The 16930-nt window shown below is 46.6% G+C and overlaps 1 protein-coding gene across 1 annotated transcript; it reads right to left on the bottom strand.

Moving 5' to 3' along the window:
* Nucleotides 1-2412: 2412 nt before the first annotated feature.
* Nucleotides 2413-16103, bottom strand: ATP6V0C (ATPase H+ transporting V0 subunit c). Its single transcript, XM_078867080.1, has 3 exons — nucleotides 15865-16103; nucleotides 7087-7270; nucleotides 2413-4131 (listed from the first exon to the last, which is right to left on the bottom strand). Exons 1-3 carry the CDS (start codon nucleotides 15932-15934, stop codon nucleotides 3927-3929), a joined length of 459 nt encoding a protein of 152 aa, XP_078723206.1. The 5' UTR covers nucleotides 15935-16103; the 3' UTR covers nucleotides 2413-3926.
* Nucleotides 16104-16930: the final 827 nt, after the last annotated feature.

Below are 16930 nucleotides of genomic sequence, written 5' to 3'. Positions count from 1 at the left end.
ACGCGATTGACAAAAGCTGGGGCCTTTTAATGTCCATGAAAGTCTTACGGATCTCCAAGGATAACCATCTGAAAAGGACGAACCTGGGTAAACCAGCGCAGATGGCAACCCGAGCCCCCTGTCCATGCTCGGGGAATGCTTGGCATGGACTGGATCACTTTTCCCTTCGAGGGCCAGAGGAATTCAAGGTACCTGTCCCATCAACCACACATTCACGCACGCCTTGGTGACTTGTCACTGGACGAGGCCCTTGCAATGACAGACAAGACTGCACTTCAGTTAGAAGCATAGAATTGCCACTTTGAAAATGTTCCCCTCTCCAGAACCCAATTAAGGGTGGTGAGGATGCTTAGTGACGGATCAAGGTCTTCGGAGCCGTATCGCAGTGGTTGGTCTCATGTGGCCACGGTCCGTGTGAAATGAAGGCACAGGTCACATCTAACCCACAATTGTAAAGGAGCCCAGTGGGTGGAAGATAGGTCTCCTGGCTGCAGCAGCAGCTTGGACGTTGCCGAGGCGATATGGGGAGCTGAGACCCTTGAGTTTGTGTCTCATGGTAGACGCTACCACAAAGCGTATTGGCGTGAACTCCCTCCCCCCTACACGACTTGGTTATAAGATTGATACTGGTAGGAACCTCCTGGTTACACCAGCCCACAGGGGATTATTGTGTCCGTCCGTCGTGCATCCAAAAATGGGAGGGGTGGGGCTGGTCACCCCGTGGTGCCCTTATAAAACTCAACGTTTAACCTACTCACGCCGGCTTGTGCCCGCCCACAGTCAGGCATATTTGCGGAATACACCACGCCGCCGTTGACCCTGGCCATTGACCGAGCAACCCAACGTTCCTACCAGCTCCCTCCGCAGGAATGTGTTTTTTGGATTGTGTTTAAGTGAACAGCGGTGCATTTTTTTAATGAAAGCCACATCAACACGAATCATGAAGGGTGGCCATGTGGCTTAGAGATCAGAGCACCCGAGCCGGCGCTGCTAAGATGATGGTTTCAAATCTGGGCAACCTTCCGTCATTTAACCTAAGTTTTCAAGCGTTGTCGATTGTCCCAGTCTGGTCAACCATGGTCTAAAAAAAATCCTCACAAATGTTGGTTTCACACCAAACTTAAATTGCATCTCTTAGAATACAAAATAACAGCTTTCGAGACAATTCTCCCTCTACTATTCATCGCAATGGAATTTTTTTTAATTCTTCCAGTACCAAAAAATGGCTTCTACAGGCAGCCCAAAATCTATTTTCAATGAAGTCGGTTTTAATTGGCTTGACGCATCATTGTATGTACTTCCTTCCAAAGTTGTCGCTTTTACGCAAAGTAAATTGGTTGTCGACGTCAACTGCGCACAAATGTACCCTGGGTTCATCACAGCCAGCCTCAATGCAGTCCCGGTGCCACCGAGTGGTGGGTGCCCCAGCCGAAGCACCAGACAGCACAAGAACAACAAGCTGCAGGCTGCAAAGATGACCAGCCAGATGTGCCAGTGTGTACAGCTTAGTTTCAACATTACACATTGCAGTGAAAAAGACTGCGTGCCTCTGGAACTTTGCTGCACTGGCTCGGCACAACCCTTGCGTGGCTGTGGAACGAACATTGGATGATACCGCATGCAGTCGCAATTGAGTTTGGCCATAACGTGTGCGTTCCGTGCATGTCGGGGCAGCCTGTTCCTTGCGGTCAGCTTGCACGAAATGTATTGAAACAGCTGGCATTTGGCAAGGTGCCCCATCCCCCCCCCCACAGAAACATGCTTCGAAGTGGTACGAGTCATGGCCACAGTCCGTGTAAAATGAAATCGCAGGCTGGATGCATCACCACTGCATTAACTCAAAAATTGTCACGATGATGTATATGTCTTTTCAACTCCATTATATACCATTACATCTATTTAACTTTTTTCACACCGTACATATCCAACCGTGCTCATCGGAGGTGCAGGGGGAAGGACAAACTAAAACACAAAGCAGTTCTAAATAAAGTTTTAAATCTAAAATTTAAAGTGCGTCAACTCCAGTGACTTCCTAAGATTGGAAGAGCGCTCAAGACGGCTGCATAAATGGATCTGAAAGCACATTATGCAGTGACTTTGTTTGATGGTTAGCCAAAAGCTGTTGGACAACTTGGGTTCATGTCACAGTTTGCACTCCTTTGACGAGATCTGTAAAGTATTGTTCGTTTCTGGAAAGCGCTGTGCTGTTGTTTTTATCAACAGGCTGGGTGCGATTAAGACATTTGATTGTGTATTTTCCATTCGTTCCACGAAAACGGAGCAATCGGCCAAGCTCAAAAAACCTTCAATATACTAGTCATTCATTGTCTTGCGGCATATACTAGTTTGATGTGGTTTAGTCAAAGTGGTGTACGAATACTGGCAAATGTGAAAAAATATATCGGCAAAGAATAATTTAAGTTACATTTATTGGTCAATGGTGGAATTTAAACATCATATTGATAACAATACTGCACTAAAACAGCATTTCACAAAGCAACCTACAAACGCATGAGGGAGCAAGGGGTGGAGTTTGCAGCTTTTACACACACACAGCCTATCACAGCAACAAGCGTCACAGACCAAAACTCCGCTAATGACACTATGCGTCACCCACTTAACACTCAAACCTACGGGAGCACGGAACAACGTAGGGAGCAGACATATGCACAGAAGAGGCAATTGCGCCAATCGATTAATTCAAAGGAGGGGTTGCTGGGTGGGTGCGAGGGAGGTTTGGTGATGCATTGTGGGATGCTTGTGTAAGTTTACGACAACGTGCATTGTTTTATAACCACCAAGAAGAGAAAAGTGGTTGTCAGATGCAGCCCTCTCCTGCTCAGGGCTTTAGGTGTAAATGCTGAAAATGCATTGCCTACTAAGATATATCTTGCTCCTCGGATTTAATAGATTTTATTTATGACATTTTGAAAGTCGCTGAGCACATTGAATTAATTGATTGGCAAGATAGGTAACATTGATGGCTTAAGTTATTCTGTACTTCACTTAACACCCGTCAGTGGTGGCATAAAGGGGATAAACATGAACGGTGCGCAAACGAGATGTGGGGAGAATTGGCCAAACACACAAAAAACGGCAGCAAAATCATAGCGATCCTTTTTTCGTTATATATTCGTTTCTTTTTTTGTACAGAATCTTAACATGTTACCACAATCAATTTAAATATTACTTTCATTTTTCTTTTACAACCTTAAAAGTACATGAAGAAATAAGCAACATAACGGTCATTATTTCCACGTAATTACAAAACAACCCACCGAAAGTGTTGCACAAAGTTTACGGTAAATCGGGTGAAGATTTCTTAAAATCATTCCAACGCGCAGCACCGTTCCAAGACCTCACCAAAGCTGGACGACGCTCACATCTTGGAACAGAACAAATGTCCATGAAAACGGACCAACCTCACACACAGATCACGTGTTTCAGAAGTGGCGAAGAGCATACTGATGTTACCTCAAAGTCGTGATCCTATAAATCGCCGCAATTTAGATGTATCGCTATGGGTGGAATCTCTGTACAACACGTGTATATAGTAACATGGCGGGCAGCTTCAGCGGCAGGGCTTGGGGGTTTAACGGGACGCACCGAGCGGTACCGTGGGGACAAAGGGGGTGGTTTGTCAATACGTGACCTTTAAAAAGAAAAAAAAAAGACAACGAAGCCGTTTCTCGCTGCACACCTCGAGAGCTGCGCCGGGAGACATGCAAAATGAAGCACCGCCCCCTTTAATGTGTAATTATCTTTAACGACACAAGCACACAGCCTCTCCCCGCTCCTTCCGCACCATCTCCCCTTCCTTTACTTCACCCCCCCCCCCACCCCCCCCGGTGCCAATACGTTCCCGTTAACCGAATCCCACCCCCCCGCAAGGGGTGCAGCGTTGCGCGCTCGGGCGAGCTGCGTTTTTACTTTGTGGAAAGGATGAGGGCCACGATGAGACCGTAGAGACCCAGCACTTCGGCAAAAATGAGGATGAGGATCATGCCGACAAAGAGTCGCGGCTGCTGGGCCGTGCCACGCACACCCGCGTCGCCAACGATGCCGATGGCGAAGCCGGCCGCCAGCCCGCTCAGCCCCACGCTCAACCCCGCACCCAGGTGCATGAAGCTCCTGCAGAGTGGCACACCAGGGGTGAGTGAGGAGGAACACAGGCAACATAGGTAAGCAGTGATACTCAGGGCACAGGGTCAAGCACATGGGAGACACGTTACCACTCAATAGTTATACCCCGCCACCCATCGGAGGCACCATGTGGCAGGGACCCCCCCCTCCCACACCCCCTTGGAATCAATGTGGAGGTGCTCAGTGGAGTTTTACATCACGACTCCAGGATATGGCAGCAGCTTTGGGAGACCTTCAACCAGCAGTGGATTGATGAATCAATTAATATAAAATACTTATGATCACAATGCACAAAATTGCATAAGAATCAGACATTTTTAATTTGCACTGGTCCACACGACTCCACCAGCCAAGAGTGCTGCATTCACCACAATGAAAAAGGATTTGAACATTTTAATTTATGACCAAATTGTGAAAATTCGTCGAATCGAGGAATGTGAATCACTTCATCTCGAGCATAATTGCCTACCAGCGACCAGCGCAAAAATGTTTCTCTACACCCAAAGTGTTATTTTATTTGAACGTGGTGACAAGACTTGACGGTTTACCCACAGCACACCATGACAATCCATAATGAATTTGTAGGATAGGCCGTTTGTTGTTTTCAAGAGCCGAAGGGATGCCTTGAAGACACTTCAGCTTGAAGTGTGGCAATCGGCACTAACGAAAACCATTGATCCTTACAATGCCAACTCGCAGCCCTGATTGAGGTGACCGACTGGCGAATCAGCCACCATTTGAAGCCTTCATCCAAAATCGGGTGAATGTGATAAGATGGAGCAAGGCAAGAATCACTCTTCACCACGTACTGCACCGCCCTCTACTTTCATTTACGTCCAATGGAAATCATATTCTAGGGTGACAGAATGGCAGATCAATACACCTTTCACGGGCCACAGAATCATTGATTTTTACTACATCTACTCCACTGTAGGTGATACAATGCCCAGGTCTGCAAGGAGCCACCTCAATGTTCTAATATCCCATCTTTAAAAAAATCATTTCGAGCAGACAAGAACAATCCTTGTCAGTCTTGTGTCGGTTGGCTTACGAATTTTTCTGGAGCTCAATGCAATGGATAAATTTAGCTTCGATCCATCTGGAGTTTCAATCATTTTAGACATGCCGAACCACAACTATAAACAGATGACATGACAAACCTATCACTTCCATGCAATCAAATTATGAGATTGGCCAAAATGCCCTTCATTTCTGTTTATGCACTGGAGAGGAAAACCAATCAGCAGGCTGCCAATGAGAAAGATTCATGATTTAATCTATACGCACACTTTTGAACGCCGTACAATCATCTTTTGTATTTAGTAAAGGTCTGGCAAACACTTCCAGTGCACATCGCATGTCAATAGTAAGTCAACCTTCACTCTGGGGGCAGGTCGTTTTTCTCCTCTGTCGTCCCATCCGTTTAACTACTTCCCTCCAGCCATCTGCGTCCTCGACTCCCTGTCCAAGATTAGGCTCAAGACTTTCACTCTTCTCCTCTGCCCTATGACTGCTGCCGCTTTTTCAAAATATTAATTTCCGCTCCCCATATTTTCTCCCCTTGATTTTGTAAAGGACCGTGAGAACGCGGTTGTATTTTGACGCTCGACAATTCAACGTCGCACTGGACAACTTTGAATTGTATGACGCATCGGGATCCTTGGATTAAATTTCGCCTTACAAATGTAAATCATTATTGCAAGATCAAAACTAGTTGCGTAATGCCCGGCACCATCGTGTGCTCCTGTTCTGTGATGTTTTTTTATATTATTAATACCGAATACATCAAATGCCCCATTTCACGTTCTATAAAACAAATACAAATTAAGCGCATTTACATACATTTCCCGAGAACCGAATGTTATACAGACCGACAAAAATATATTTAAATATTGTGGTCCTGTATCATCCTGTGCAAATGCGTTTGTAAAGCAAAGTTTCCCCATTTGTGATGCCATTCTTTTTAGAAGAAATGAAAGTGGAACTGATCAATGTCAAGCAGAAACTATAACTTCCAGCACCGTCCAGGATCTGTAAAGCATAATGCAATGAATGTAGTGGACAGTGGAATTTGTCCAAACACCCTCTGCCTCCCACAAGAGAGTTCCATTTACACCCGTTTCTTCCCACACACAAACACCTCAAAGGACCTGGGGCGGCCTATTGGGGAATGGGAAAAAATTCAGTTTGAGGATTGGGTTTACAATTGCATGTAATATAAAGCCTACAATGGAAATGTGTGCACTCTATTTGAGGCGCTATGGGTCAACCCTATTACCTGCGTTTATAAGAGCAAGCAGTTGTACGTATATTACAAATAATAAGACTGCCACCACTTATGGTCTGTTAAAGGCTTATGTAACAGCAATAAACAGCACTGACAAAAATATGTTATGCCAAATGAACCTGGGCCACAGATAATATGCAGAAGGGAAATGGGTACAAGGTTGAGAGGAATTTCACAGTTTTAGCGTTAAAACTATGAAATGCCGAGTGGTATAATGGTTGGCACAATGTAGTTGCTACGATGCAGCTCACCGATTCCATTGATCTTTCGGTACAGCAGTTGAAGCAATAAGCCAGCTAGCCAAATGGCTCTGCCTCTGTCCACCAAGCAGTATAAATGGGTACACTCCACTTAAGTCGATTGGCAGGTCACTTGTGATGGGGCAAGGTGTGGGTGGGTACTCTCAACTGTTCCAACATGCCTGGTGGAAGAGTAGGCAAAATACCCTTGAGTCGAGGTCCTTCCAAGAGCAGTTGCACGAGGAAGCGATTACAGGGCTCCCACCTTTCATTACCTTTAACCATTAGCAATGGAACATCAATATTATGAGGCCCACACTGGACCATCGCGATCAGTAACTTTTCACGCACCGTGGCAATTCAGGCACGACTACCCACCCCCCAAGGCACAGGGTGCCCTGCGCACGCAACGCTCACTTGAAGAGGGTGATGTTTTCGGTGAGGCCGTTGGCAATGAGCACGGCCACCACGAGCCCGTAGATGGCGATGATACCCGCCATGACGACAGGGATGATGGACTTCATAATGAGCTCCGGCCGCATCACCGACATGGCGGCGATGCCCGTGCCGCTCTTGGCCGTGCCGTACGCAGCGCCCAGCGCTGCAGGAACACGCAATTCGCGCCATCAGTCACGACATGGTTGGGGGGCAGGGGGGGAACCGACTGACAGAGGCAAAAGCAACCGAATGTAGATAATCGAGAACAAAAAGGATGAAAAACCATGCATTCTGTAACTGTCCAAAATGTGGTTTGACAATCTCCCATAAAACCCCCTCCCCCCCCAGCAGGGTGAATGGGCACACTATGGTTAGTCGATCAGCAGGTGACGTATGGTTTAACAAAATGTGGGTACTCCAAACGCTTCCAAGACGTCTGGCCCTTTTGAAGGAGAAGTCCACCGATCTTCTATCCCGCACTTCATGCAGTCAATCGTCGTTTGTAGTTAAGCGAGACTACAATCAACATCTAGTGTAGTAATCACAAGGACTGCAGCAAAACCATTTCAAGTGAAGTAGGGGAAATCCATAAAAATGTTGAGAAATCCATGTCACACGATCCATCAGTCAACTCTACAAAATAGCCGCGTTGCAAGGGTTCACTTTGAACACTCAACTCAACAAAACGGTGGGTCTGAAAGTGATCAACAATCCGAGGTCTTACGTTCTGTTGGGAGCATTCTTAACAGCTACCCCCCCCGAACCCAACAAGATAAGGAATGAATTGGCCCGCCTGCATCATGTGCAAAATCAGCAGACCGGGGAATGCAGCCGCCCTGCTGGTGCTGCACACACCCGTCTTTGACTCCATCGAACATTGAACCGTCTGCGTGGGTGTGCGTGCAGATGACATCGCCACGCGGCTGTTGGATATGCCTGCCTGCACAAGTCGCACGGCCGCAGGGTGCAAAATTGGCACCACGATGCAGAATTTAACAATGCGACGGAAGACGAAAGGAGGCGCAGGATTAAGCGTCATCCTCAATCCAGTGCGGCAAAAACAACAGTGCCGCTCCCCAAGTGTTTGACTCTACAACGAGGAGCCCGGGGTAATTAAGCACACACAGAGCGGTGCTCCCCGCTAGATTTACCAGGGTGCTTAATAGCGCTGTGCTGCCTTTTTTTGCAAGGATCACGTTTTATGGCCGATGCTCATATCATACAGCAAATCAAAATAAAACAATCACGCGTGGCCTTGGACGAGTTTGGCTCCCGAACGACACACTATTGAAAATCTACCCAAGGCTGTTATCTACGCTTCTTGGAAGGATTTTATGAAGAAACATACGAGATTGTGCGCTTTTTAAAAACACAGCATTGTTTCTAAGAGCTTTGAAACGACCGAATATTGGATTTCTCCAGGATAAATATAGATTCTGATATGATATGGGTTATTTTAGACCGTCAAGTGGCATAGTTGGATATAAAGCTCATTATCCAGGCCAATTCTTATGAAAGAGATGCTACATTTCAAATGGGTGAGGTTCCACGAGTCGATGGGCTGATGCTGCACAGCACTGGAAAGGAAAGCACAGCACGAACTCGAGCTGAAAGATTCATGAAACAGGTAATGTAGGACAAATAAATGTTCTATTCTTGCACAGTGGACATCGAGGCTCCATATCCAAGCAATGCAATAACGTCAAGCTCCAGGCAAGCAAACCTGGAATTTAGCTACCGTGCTTATGTTGCGGTATGTTGCACGCCAATGGAACAATCATTTATTAACCTTTTTTCCCCAGGCATTATGTAATGCGCAGTGGAAATTAACCATGGTAATTCCTTGCCAAAATGTCACTAATTACGAGTATTGTTTTAACATAATATTGCATGCCTTGCGCGGGTAATTGACATTTATGCAGTGCGGTGACATTTAATTGTCCAAGAGACTTTCGGTTTTTTATTAAAGAGTTAACGCTGTAAAGCAATTTTTAAATAAACATTTAAATTTCGTAATTTATACCGAAAGTGAAAACATTAGCCAAAAGGTAAACATTGCCAGATTTATAAAAAGCAAGACAACATGTAATTGGCGTGTATGTAGCGAGGGGTCTGGCCTGCAAGCAATACAATCAGCTGTCGGCAACTGGGCCCAGCAGTGCTGGGAACATATCTCCTGTACAAGTACACCGTTCGCCTGCCAAGAAAATCATTATTTAGAAACACGTAGAAAAAACACACACTGCCAAGTGAATTACTAATGTAACCGTGGTCCGGCGGCATTGCCTGTAACTTATGGTGCGTCGTAACTCATAACTGCCGAAGAATGGTGCCTCGGCACCAGTAAAGCGTGCAGCGATCAGTCGGACACGCACGCCATTTGCCCGATAACCGAAATGAGCTCCCCTTAACGTAGTCCGCAGAACGCACTGCCAATTAATCACTAACACAATGCAAAAAGTATCACACACTGGTTAGGTGCTAATTAAGACTTCTACGGCAAAAAAACCCAAGGTGGGTGCAGGTGTGATAAATTGGTGCAAGCAGCCGCAAAGCATGTGTGACCCAAGCTGCCAAATACATTTCACAAAACTGGCCTGGTGGGTGTAAGCTGGCAACCGTCCTTGGACTGGTGAAAAGCTTAATATAGCTTGGGTTTGTGTTACCTTCAGCGTTGCGGTCGACAATACTGCGTCAAATGTGTAAGCAACCTTTGCCTCGACGCAGACCAATGTTACATGTTCTCATGTTGTTCATTTTTTAACTAAGAAAAAGGTCTACAAGACGACTTCATTGCCAGCCTATTACACCCAGGGAAGTCAAATGTCATACAAAAGACTGCAGGGACTAATGCCACACCCAGCAATGGATTCCAGGGATTCTTATCTGCTCTACCTCAAAAAAAGTCTCAAATGCTGCACACGAACAATGTGACGGTCAATGTATGGACAGGACCATTTGGCTTTCCCCAACAAGATCTAGTATGAATAAAGCCTCTAACCAAATCAAACCCTGTCATAAGTGAATATCTGCCTGAACTGCTGCTACAGGGGATACATTGAGCTTACATCGACTAGATGAAATAAAGGGCACATCACGTTATGTACATTCAAGCAGCAAGAGAATTAAGTGGAATCTCAAGACAAGCGTTTCACTACATTGGCATTCCAGGTTGCGAGTGGCAAGAGCTCATTCATCAAATCGGAAGGCGAATAAAAAACAAAATGTTGCCGTAAAGAAATTCAGCTGCCCCATTTAACCAGTCTACTGTGGCAGGTTTTTTTCGTGTCCCTTGACTTCTAGATGCATAGCTTCCATTTATAATTACTAACCGTGTAAAAATACCACTAGTTATCTTCAATGCAACCATCTTAACTTTTGAATTGGGATAACTAGGCATGTAATTATTACCCTTATAAAGTGACGATTTCTGCAATTGTTGATCATATTCAAAAAATAGCTGGTCGACTTCAGTGGGAGGAGCCTCCCATTGTCACTCATTCGCATGCAGGACGACTCGCAGTGACAAAGGCGGTCGCGTGATTTCATACACTGTTAAGGCACCATTGATTCACTCGTATGGAAGCACTCATTTGTCAAGAGACACATCGAGCATTTCATCAGGAGGAAACGCTACAAGCCTCCAGTGCATTTTTATTTTCTCTGCAAAACGTACTTGGCCAAAAGCGTGTTTAAAATTCCAGTAATAGGTGACCCAGCTGAATGGACTTTGAAAACGTACAATGGACATGACAGTATAAGCAATAACGGCCATGAGACGTGACACGCAGGATGATATAAACTTTGTGCCTCTCAGTGGATTACAAATGTAAAGCCAATTTTTAAAAATGAATAAGTCCCACCATTTCAAATTCCCTTTGCACAGCCGACGAAACTAAAACGGAATTTAATTTCGTTAAAACTATTTAAAAACCATGAAATTTAAAATTGAAATCGCTAAAGCATCAATTACTTTCATCTCGATTTACAATTAGAAAATAATTAAAGGATGAGTTACATCGGCATTGATTGTGCGTTCTCTGTATTTCGGGTCACTGGTGAATAAGTCTTGAGAGTCACCGCTGCACGTGAAGTTGGGAATCGGGAAATGGCACAGAGCACTTCCGTTGGTGCAAACTATTCACTCCCACCAGGCATCAACAGTGTCCCTTACACAAGCCATCCTCTCCTTGGTTTGATCTTCTCAAGTGAAATTAAAATGCAACGTAGAGCATAAACGCCCACGGAACGTCACCGGCCATGAAACCCCGCTTGCAAATTATCCACTGTGGTATCGATTAAATGCCCTTTGAGCAGGAAACTGGAAAAATCCAGACTGTATCGTCACTAGCCACGGCAGATCGCTCGGCAAGGACGCGGGGAAAGCACCAGCAACAACGAGAACAAACCTGAACACCATCTTCGCCGAGCCGGGCTGCAGTGAGCTATATCTGGCTCGAGCTAGTCATGTGTCCGTGTCAACACCCTGTGCACATTAACCCCTATTAAAAAACAAACAAAAAACCAGTCAAGATTCCTGCAACTATGGAAGGTGCATGCAATTGTTGGTTGTGACAATACACGAACGAGGGGGGGGAAGAGCACTTGTTAATAGTACGGGGCACAATGGCGAGGAGGCTTCTTGATGGGATGAAGGCCACACTGCGTGGGAATGTGCGCATTCCCTTTACAAGCGGATGAAAACAATTCTCCCACAATACACAAGAAGCCCCGAGCATTTTAACATTAAAAATGAAAATAATTAAGTAAATAACCACGGGGGGGGGGCTCACTATAAAGTAAAGGAGTGAATAAACAAGGATCATCAATTCCGTGGTCTGGATGGAGATCTACAATGCAAAAAGACAACGGATGACCTAGCGGAGTTTGCAGCAATGGAGAGCCCATTGAATGTTTTGTTCGCTCCCCTATTGAATAAAGGACACGAACGTTGAAGAGCATAATGGTTCTGCTTTGCAGTTTCGGTCATCTGTGCGGGGGAGAAAGCGGCAACAACAATCAAGATGGCTGAGAGGCTGCGTGGCTCTGGGCTTGCCAAGAGATCAGCACTGTCCACTTCTTAAATCTGATGACAAGGACACTTTTCTTGACCAACACAGCAGCCGGTTAAAAACGCTTTGGCAAGTGAGGCAATATTCTACATTGCGGTGGGCGTCGTAAGTTTAATTTTACCCAAAGCCTAGATGCACCATTAACGTTACACATCAGGGAAGTTGGGTCCATTTTGTGCACTGTCCAAGGAGGTCGGGGGTTTTATGGCTGTAAAAATGTAAAACTCGAGTCACTCCCACAAGACACTGCACGAGGCGCAAGTTATTCACGTGGGAGACTTAAAACTTACAATCTTGGTATTTTGGACAAGCTGTGCAAATCAAAAATCTAACTTAAGGCAACAATGAACAAAATCAGCCCATGGGCCAATCTTACGTTCATCAACAGAAACGCATTTTAAACACTCAAATCAATTTAAGAAAAATTGGTTTCACACGTAAACATCCACCTCTCTGCGCACACGGGGTATAAATGAAATGATAAACAGCATCCTTGGATGCCAACACCGCATCAATATTCATAATCCAAACGCATCCTTTCCAGCGCAACGGTTATGAGATTAGTGACGGCAAGTGGACACTCCTTTTTTTACAACAGCGCCGTGACCAGTAGTCACGAGATGGCTTTTTTTTTAAAGTCTCAGACTTTAGAGCTGGGGATTTTTTTTTTACCTGAAGCAGGAGAATCACGCCCACGCTCGGTCACCTGATCCTGACTACGTGGCACCAATGTCGCATACAAACGGAAAACAAACTCTCGTGCAGGCCTGCCGCTCCAATTTTATTTTAAATATTTATTATGTTGGACGAACGCATTGAAAGATGCATCCGTCTCATTTTCTTTACTGCCCAGGCCCACTGCAGTCTCTCCCCTCACTTACAAATTATGCACTGCGGGTAATTTATGATTACATTAAAAAAATAGGGGGGGTGCCTGGCCCATGTTGCTGCCAAAGATAGCATACATGTCCCTTCGGCAATAAAATCCCATTTATTAACATGTAAAAAGAGTATTTAGATCATATATATTTTCAAGCCATGGAAGATAGTTTTCAATGTTTTTTTGAAAATAGAACAATTTCATAGAGTTCCACTTGAATGGTTTAGTCAAAATTAGCTACACTGGGCAATTGACGGAGATGGGATTCACAACGCTGTACCTTTCCTTGTGTTGAGGCATGGCCTATCCAGCATAACCGACATCGAAATGTCACCAGATCCAGGTCATTGAGGTCATCACACCTCACCAGTAATTTCTGCTGGCATGGCCAATGGCTATTTTCACACGGAGCATAAACATAGCACAATCGACTTGACTGACCCTTTAACATAAATCTAGGTTACTGTATCACGTTCGCAAAAATCTTATACATTTCAAGCTTTAAACTCACCTTAAAGGAGGAAGTTTATGTTTAAAATAATTCGGCCACAACACAAGCTACTTATTTTCAGTCTATGGTCATCCCAGGATCGGGTCAGTTCTCGGCAACAATGGCAGGCATGGTTTGGCTTTCTGGGATAGACATCCAGTGAGATGATCACTACCACACCTACCCCAGAGATGAATGTATATACAATCAATACAAATTTAAGAGAATGCGTTGGCAGTGAACAAGCGCTCGCCATGTTTGTCACGACACTCCTTTGCGAAGATGTTGGCTGTGTAAATCTTTGGGTCAGTACGGACTGGTGTATACTGGGAGCACATCACGGTAAAATGGCTTTTTTTGCTGCCCCATCCCTTGGCCCTCCCTGCCTTCGCAGTGTCACGTGATGACTTGGCGTGCCATGGTGGTTACCCATCCAAGCACCAACGAAGCTCAACCCGGTTAAGCTTCCGTTTCGAGTTGGTCACATGTCGAACCACCACTTACTTGTCTTGTAATGCACCAACACAAGCGGGCTGGGGGGGAGGAGGGCAATGACCCTCATTCAAACGGTAAGACAGAAACGCATTCTTATTATGTCCACCTTGCCTACGTGACTTTGCCAAAAAAACCCAAAGAGTATGGATCCTTGCAGTCACGAAAGCTTCAAATCTAGAATACAACAATATATTTAGCGAAAAAAACCGTGGCTAGTTTTTATCTTTTAACCTGGCTCTAAACCAGTCATGATAGGGGGTGGTGAATGATTACTCTGTCACATGGGGCCCTGGCAGTCAGCTGACTGCATCTTCCGCCCCGCGTCTCGCCTCGCCTTTTGTCTGCCAGGCAGCAGAGGTGGGGAGGAGGAGGGGGGAGGGAATTCATCTTGTCCTTCTTTACACAGCAGCCACCACCACTCGAATACTCACAACCCCGGGGTACCTTCTGATCGGGGCTCACACCACATGAGGGGGGGGGGTATCCCAGTAGTCGATGTCACAGCTCTCAACCATATGATCGTCACGTCATTGTCAATCCGCTGATGGATTATGGCCTTCCCCCCTGGTGAAACGCAATGGTTATTATATTCCACGTACGTGCTATTTTTTTTTGCGCGAAATTTTTTTGCTACAGTTTTTTGTTATCAACGCAGATCATCATTTCGTCCAAATGGGGGGGGGGCGGCTCAGCTAGATATTAATGAAGGCTAAGAGGATGGTGGTTGGTTGGTGTTGGTGCCTGTCTGTACATTATGTCTTCCACACACGCACACATTGCTCCTGGGCTCCTACCATCATCATCACCACGACACGCGTTACGCCCAGCGCCACACAAGGCTCTCTCTCTCGCAGTCAATGGCGCCAGATGTTTCACGAACAAATCGCACACCGCAGCAAACCTCCGGCATTGATGATTCTCGCCCGGCCAAAACCACAGGTTTGATCATTATCCACCATCAGCCACACCACTCATCGTCACCGTGACTGTACACATTTTTATCCCTCTTTAGCCCGCATTCGTGCCGCGACGCACCCCAATTGTCCAACGCCTTCCATTTACATTAAAAACGGCGACCAGCCCACAACGAGATTTGTCCAAATTATCTTAATCAAGGGCGTTTCGTTAATTAAATATTACAATTAACGCGGGTTGGAGGGAGGGGGGGGTATCTCCCATCGGCCGGTGCTACTACCTCTTCCTCCTCCTCCTCACCACCACCACATTCAGACGTTCGCAAGGTCAGCTCCGCGTGAGCCTCAATTACAAACACCAACATCGCACGCGACTTCAACACAAAAAAAATCCACCCTCCCCGACGTTTAATTTGAAACGCCGATGTCGGTGGAGGCTTGTGTCGACTGCACACACCCCCCACCCCCTCTCTCCCCATCGTATTTAACACCGTGGACTCGAGGCGACATGTTTTAAAATTGCCAAGACGTCTTTAAATCGGTCACGGAGAGAGCGAGCGGAGAGAGAAGCCCTCCCCCTCCACACCGCCAGAGAGAGAAGAGAGAAGATGGCGCCCCCCCCGGCTGCCGCATCCGCCACAAGGTGACGAGGGGAGGATGATGGTGGTGGTGAGGGAGGGGAACCGCGGGGAGGACGGCTTCGAAATCTCCACCGCAGACACGCGCCACTACCACCACCACTACCAGCGCATGCCATTGGCTGCACGAGCAAAACCCCCACCACCACCACCTTCCCCAGCGTGATCGCCGGGTTAACAACGACGACGCCGCATCAACGTTAGCGAATGTAAAATGACCGATCTCCCCTCCCTCCTCCCCGGCTCTCCTCTCGCTCTCTCCTCTCACCGCTGAACACCATGGCGGCGGAGGCGCCCATGACGCCGAAGAACGGCGAGTATTCTGGCGAGGACGACATCTTGCTTGTCCTTGTTGTTTCTGCGTCGAGGTTGACGGTTTGGCGTGTGGTACGTGGCGTGTGTGAGCGAGTGAGTGAGAGCTTTAATAGTCGAGCCGCCCCGCGAGTCTCGCTTTAGTCCAACTTGAGGTGGGTGCTGATTGTGGGGGGGGCAGCTCTGGAAGTGAGAGGGGCGTCACGATGCGCTCGCTCTTATATATGTGGAGCGGCGGTCATGTGACAAGTGACGTCACGGACCGTACCATTCTCGTCCCCCCCCCCCGCCCGCCCGCCTTCCAACAGCCAATCAAAACTCTCCCCCCCCCCCCAACATCGCAGAGTTGGACTTTTCCTTCTTTCATGCGGCTTGGGCCAATGTCAATGCAGAGAGCTCCGACTGCAATTTCACATTCAGGTGGTCAGACCGAGCGAGGCAGGCGGGCGACCTCGGCAGGGAGTAGCCGCGGAGTGGCCTGTCACCGGCTGTGATATCTCTCTGTCTCTCTCTCGTTCGCATTTGGGATTTTTGCACACAGCGTTGGTGTACGGTGTTTTTTCTGCAATATTGTGCTGTCTTTTCTTGGATTTTCTGTTTGCACAAAGTCACACATTCACTTTAAGATGTTTTTTTGTTCATGTTTTTTGTTTATTGCGGTTGCAATATTCACTTTAAGATGTTTTCTTGTTCATGTTTTTTGTTTGTTGCGGTTGCACCCGATTCAAGAGCCGAATGGCTCACAGGGCTATACCTAATAAATGAATTTGAATTTGTGGATCGCGCTCTCATTACGTTGTGCGGTCGGTCTGTTCTGGGTGACCGCAGTTTGCATTTTTCTTCCGTCCATTTGTGCATCAGATATCAGCACCTGCTGCTGCTGCCGTGGGCGGGTGCGGTTTGAGGGTGGCCCCAGGTTCCGGATCAAGGCACCGAGGGCTTTAGGGGCTGCAAGCCCAGGGGCCTCCGTCAGCTGGAGGGCCTCCAGAGATTTCAGTGAAAAGTTATTTCACTTGTGAATG

This window comes from Lampetra fluviatilis, chromosome 23 (assembly GCF_964198595.1).
Source record: "Lampetra fluviatilis chromosome 23, kcLamFluv1.1, whole genome shotgun sequence".
Classification (NCBI taxonomy): Eukaryota; Metazoa; Chordata; class Hyperoartia; order Petromyzontiformes; family Petromyzontidae; genus Lampetra; species Lampetra fluviatilis.
The sequence above is the reverse complement of the archived record's forward strand: the minus strand, read 5'-3'. Positions and strand labels throughout refer to the sequence as shown.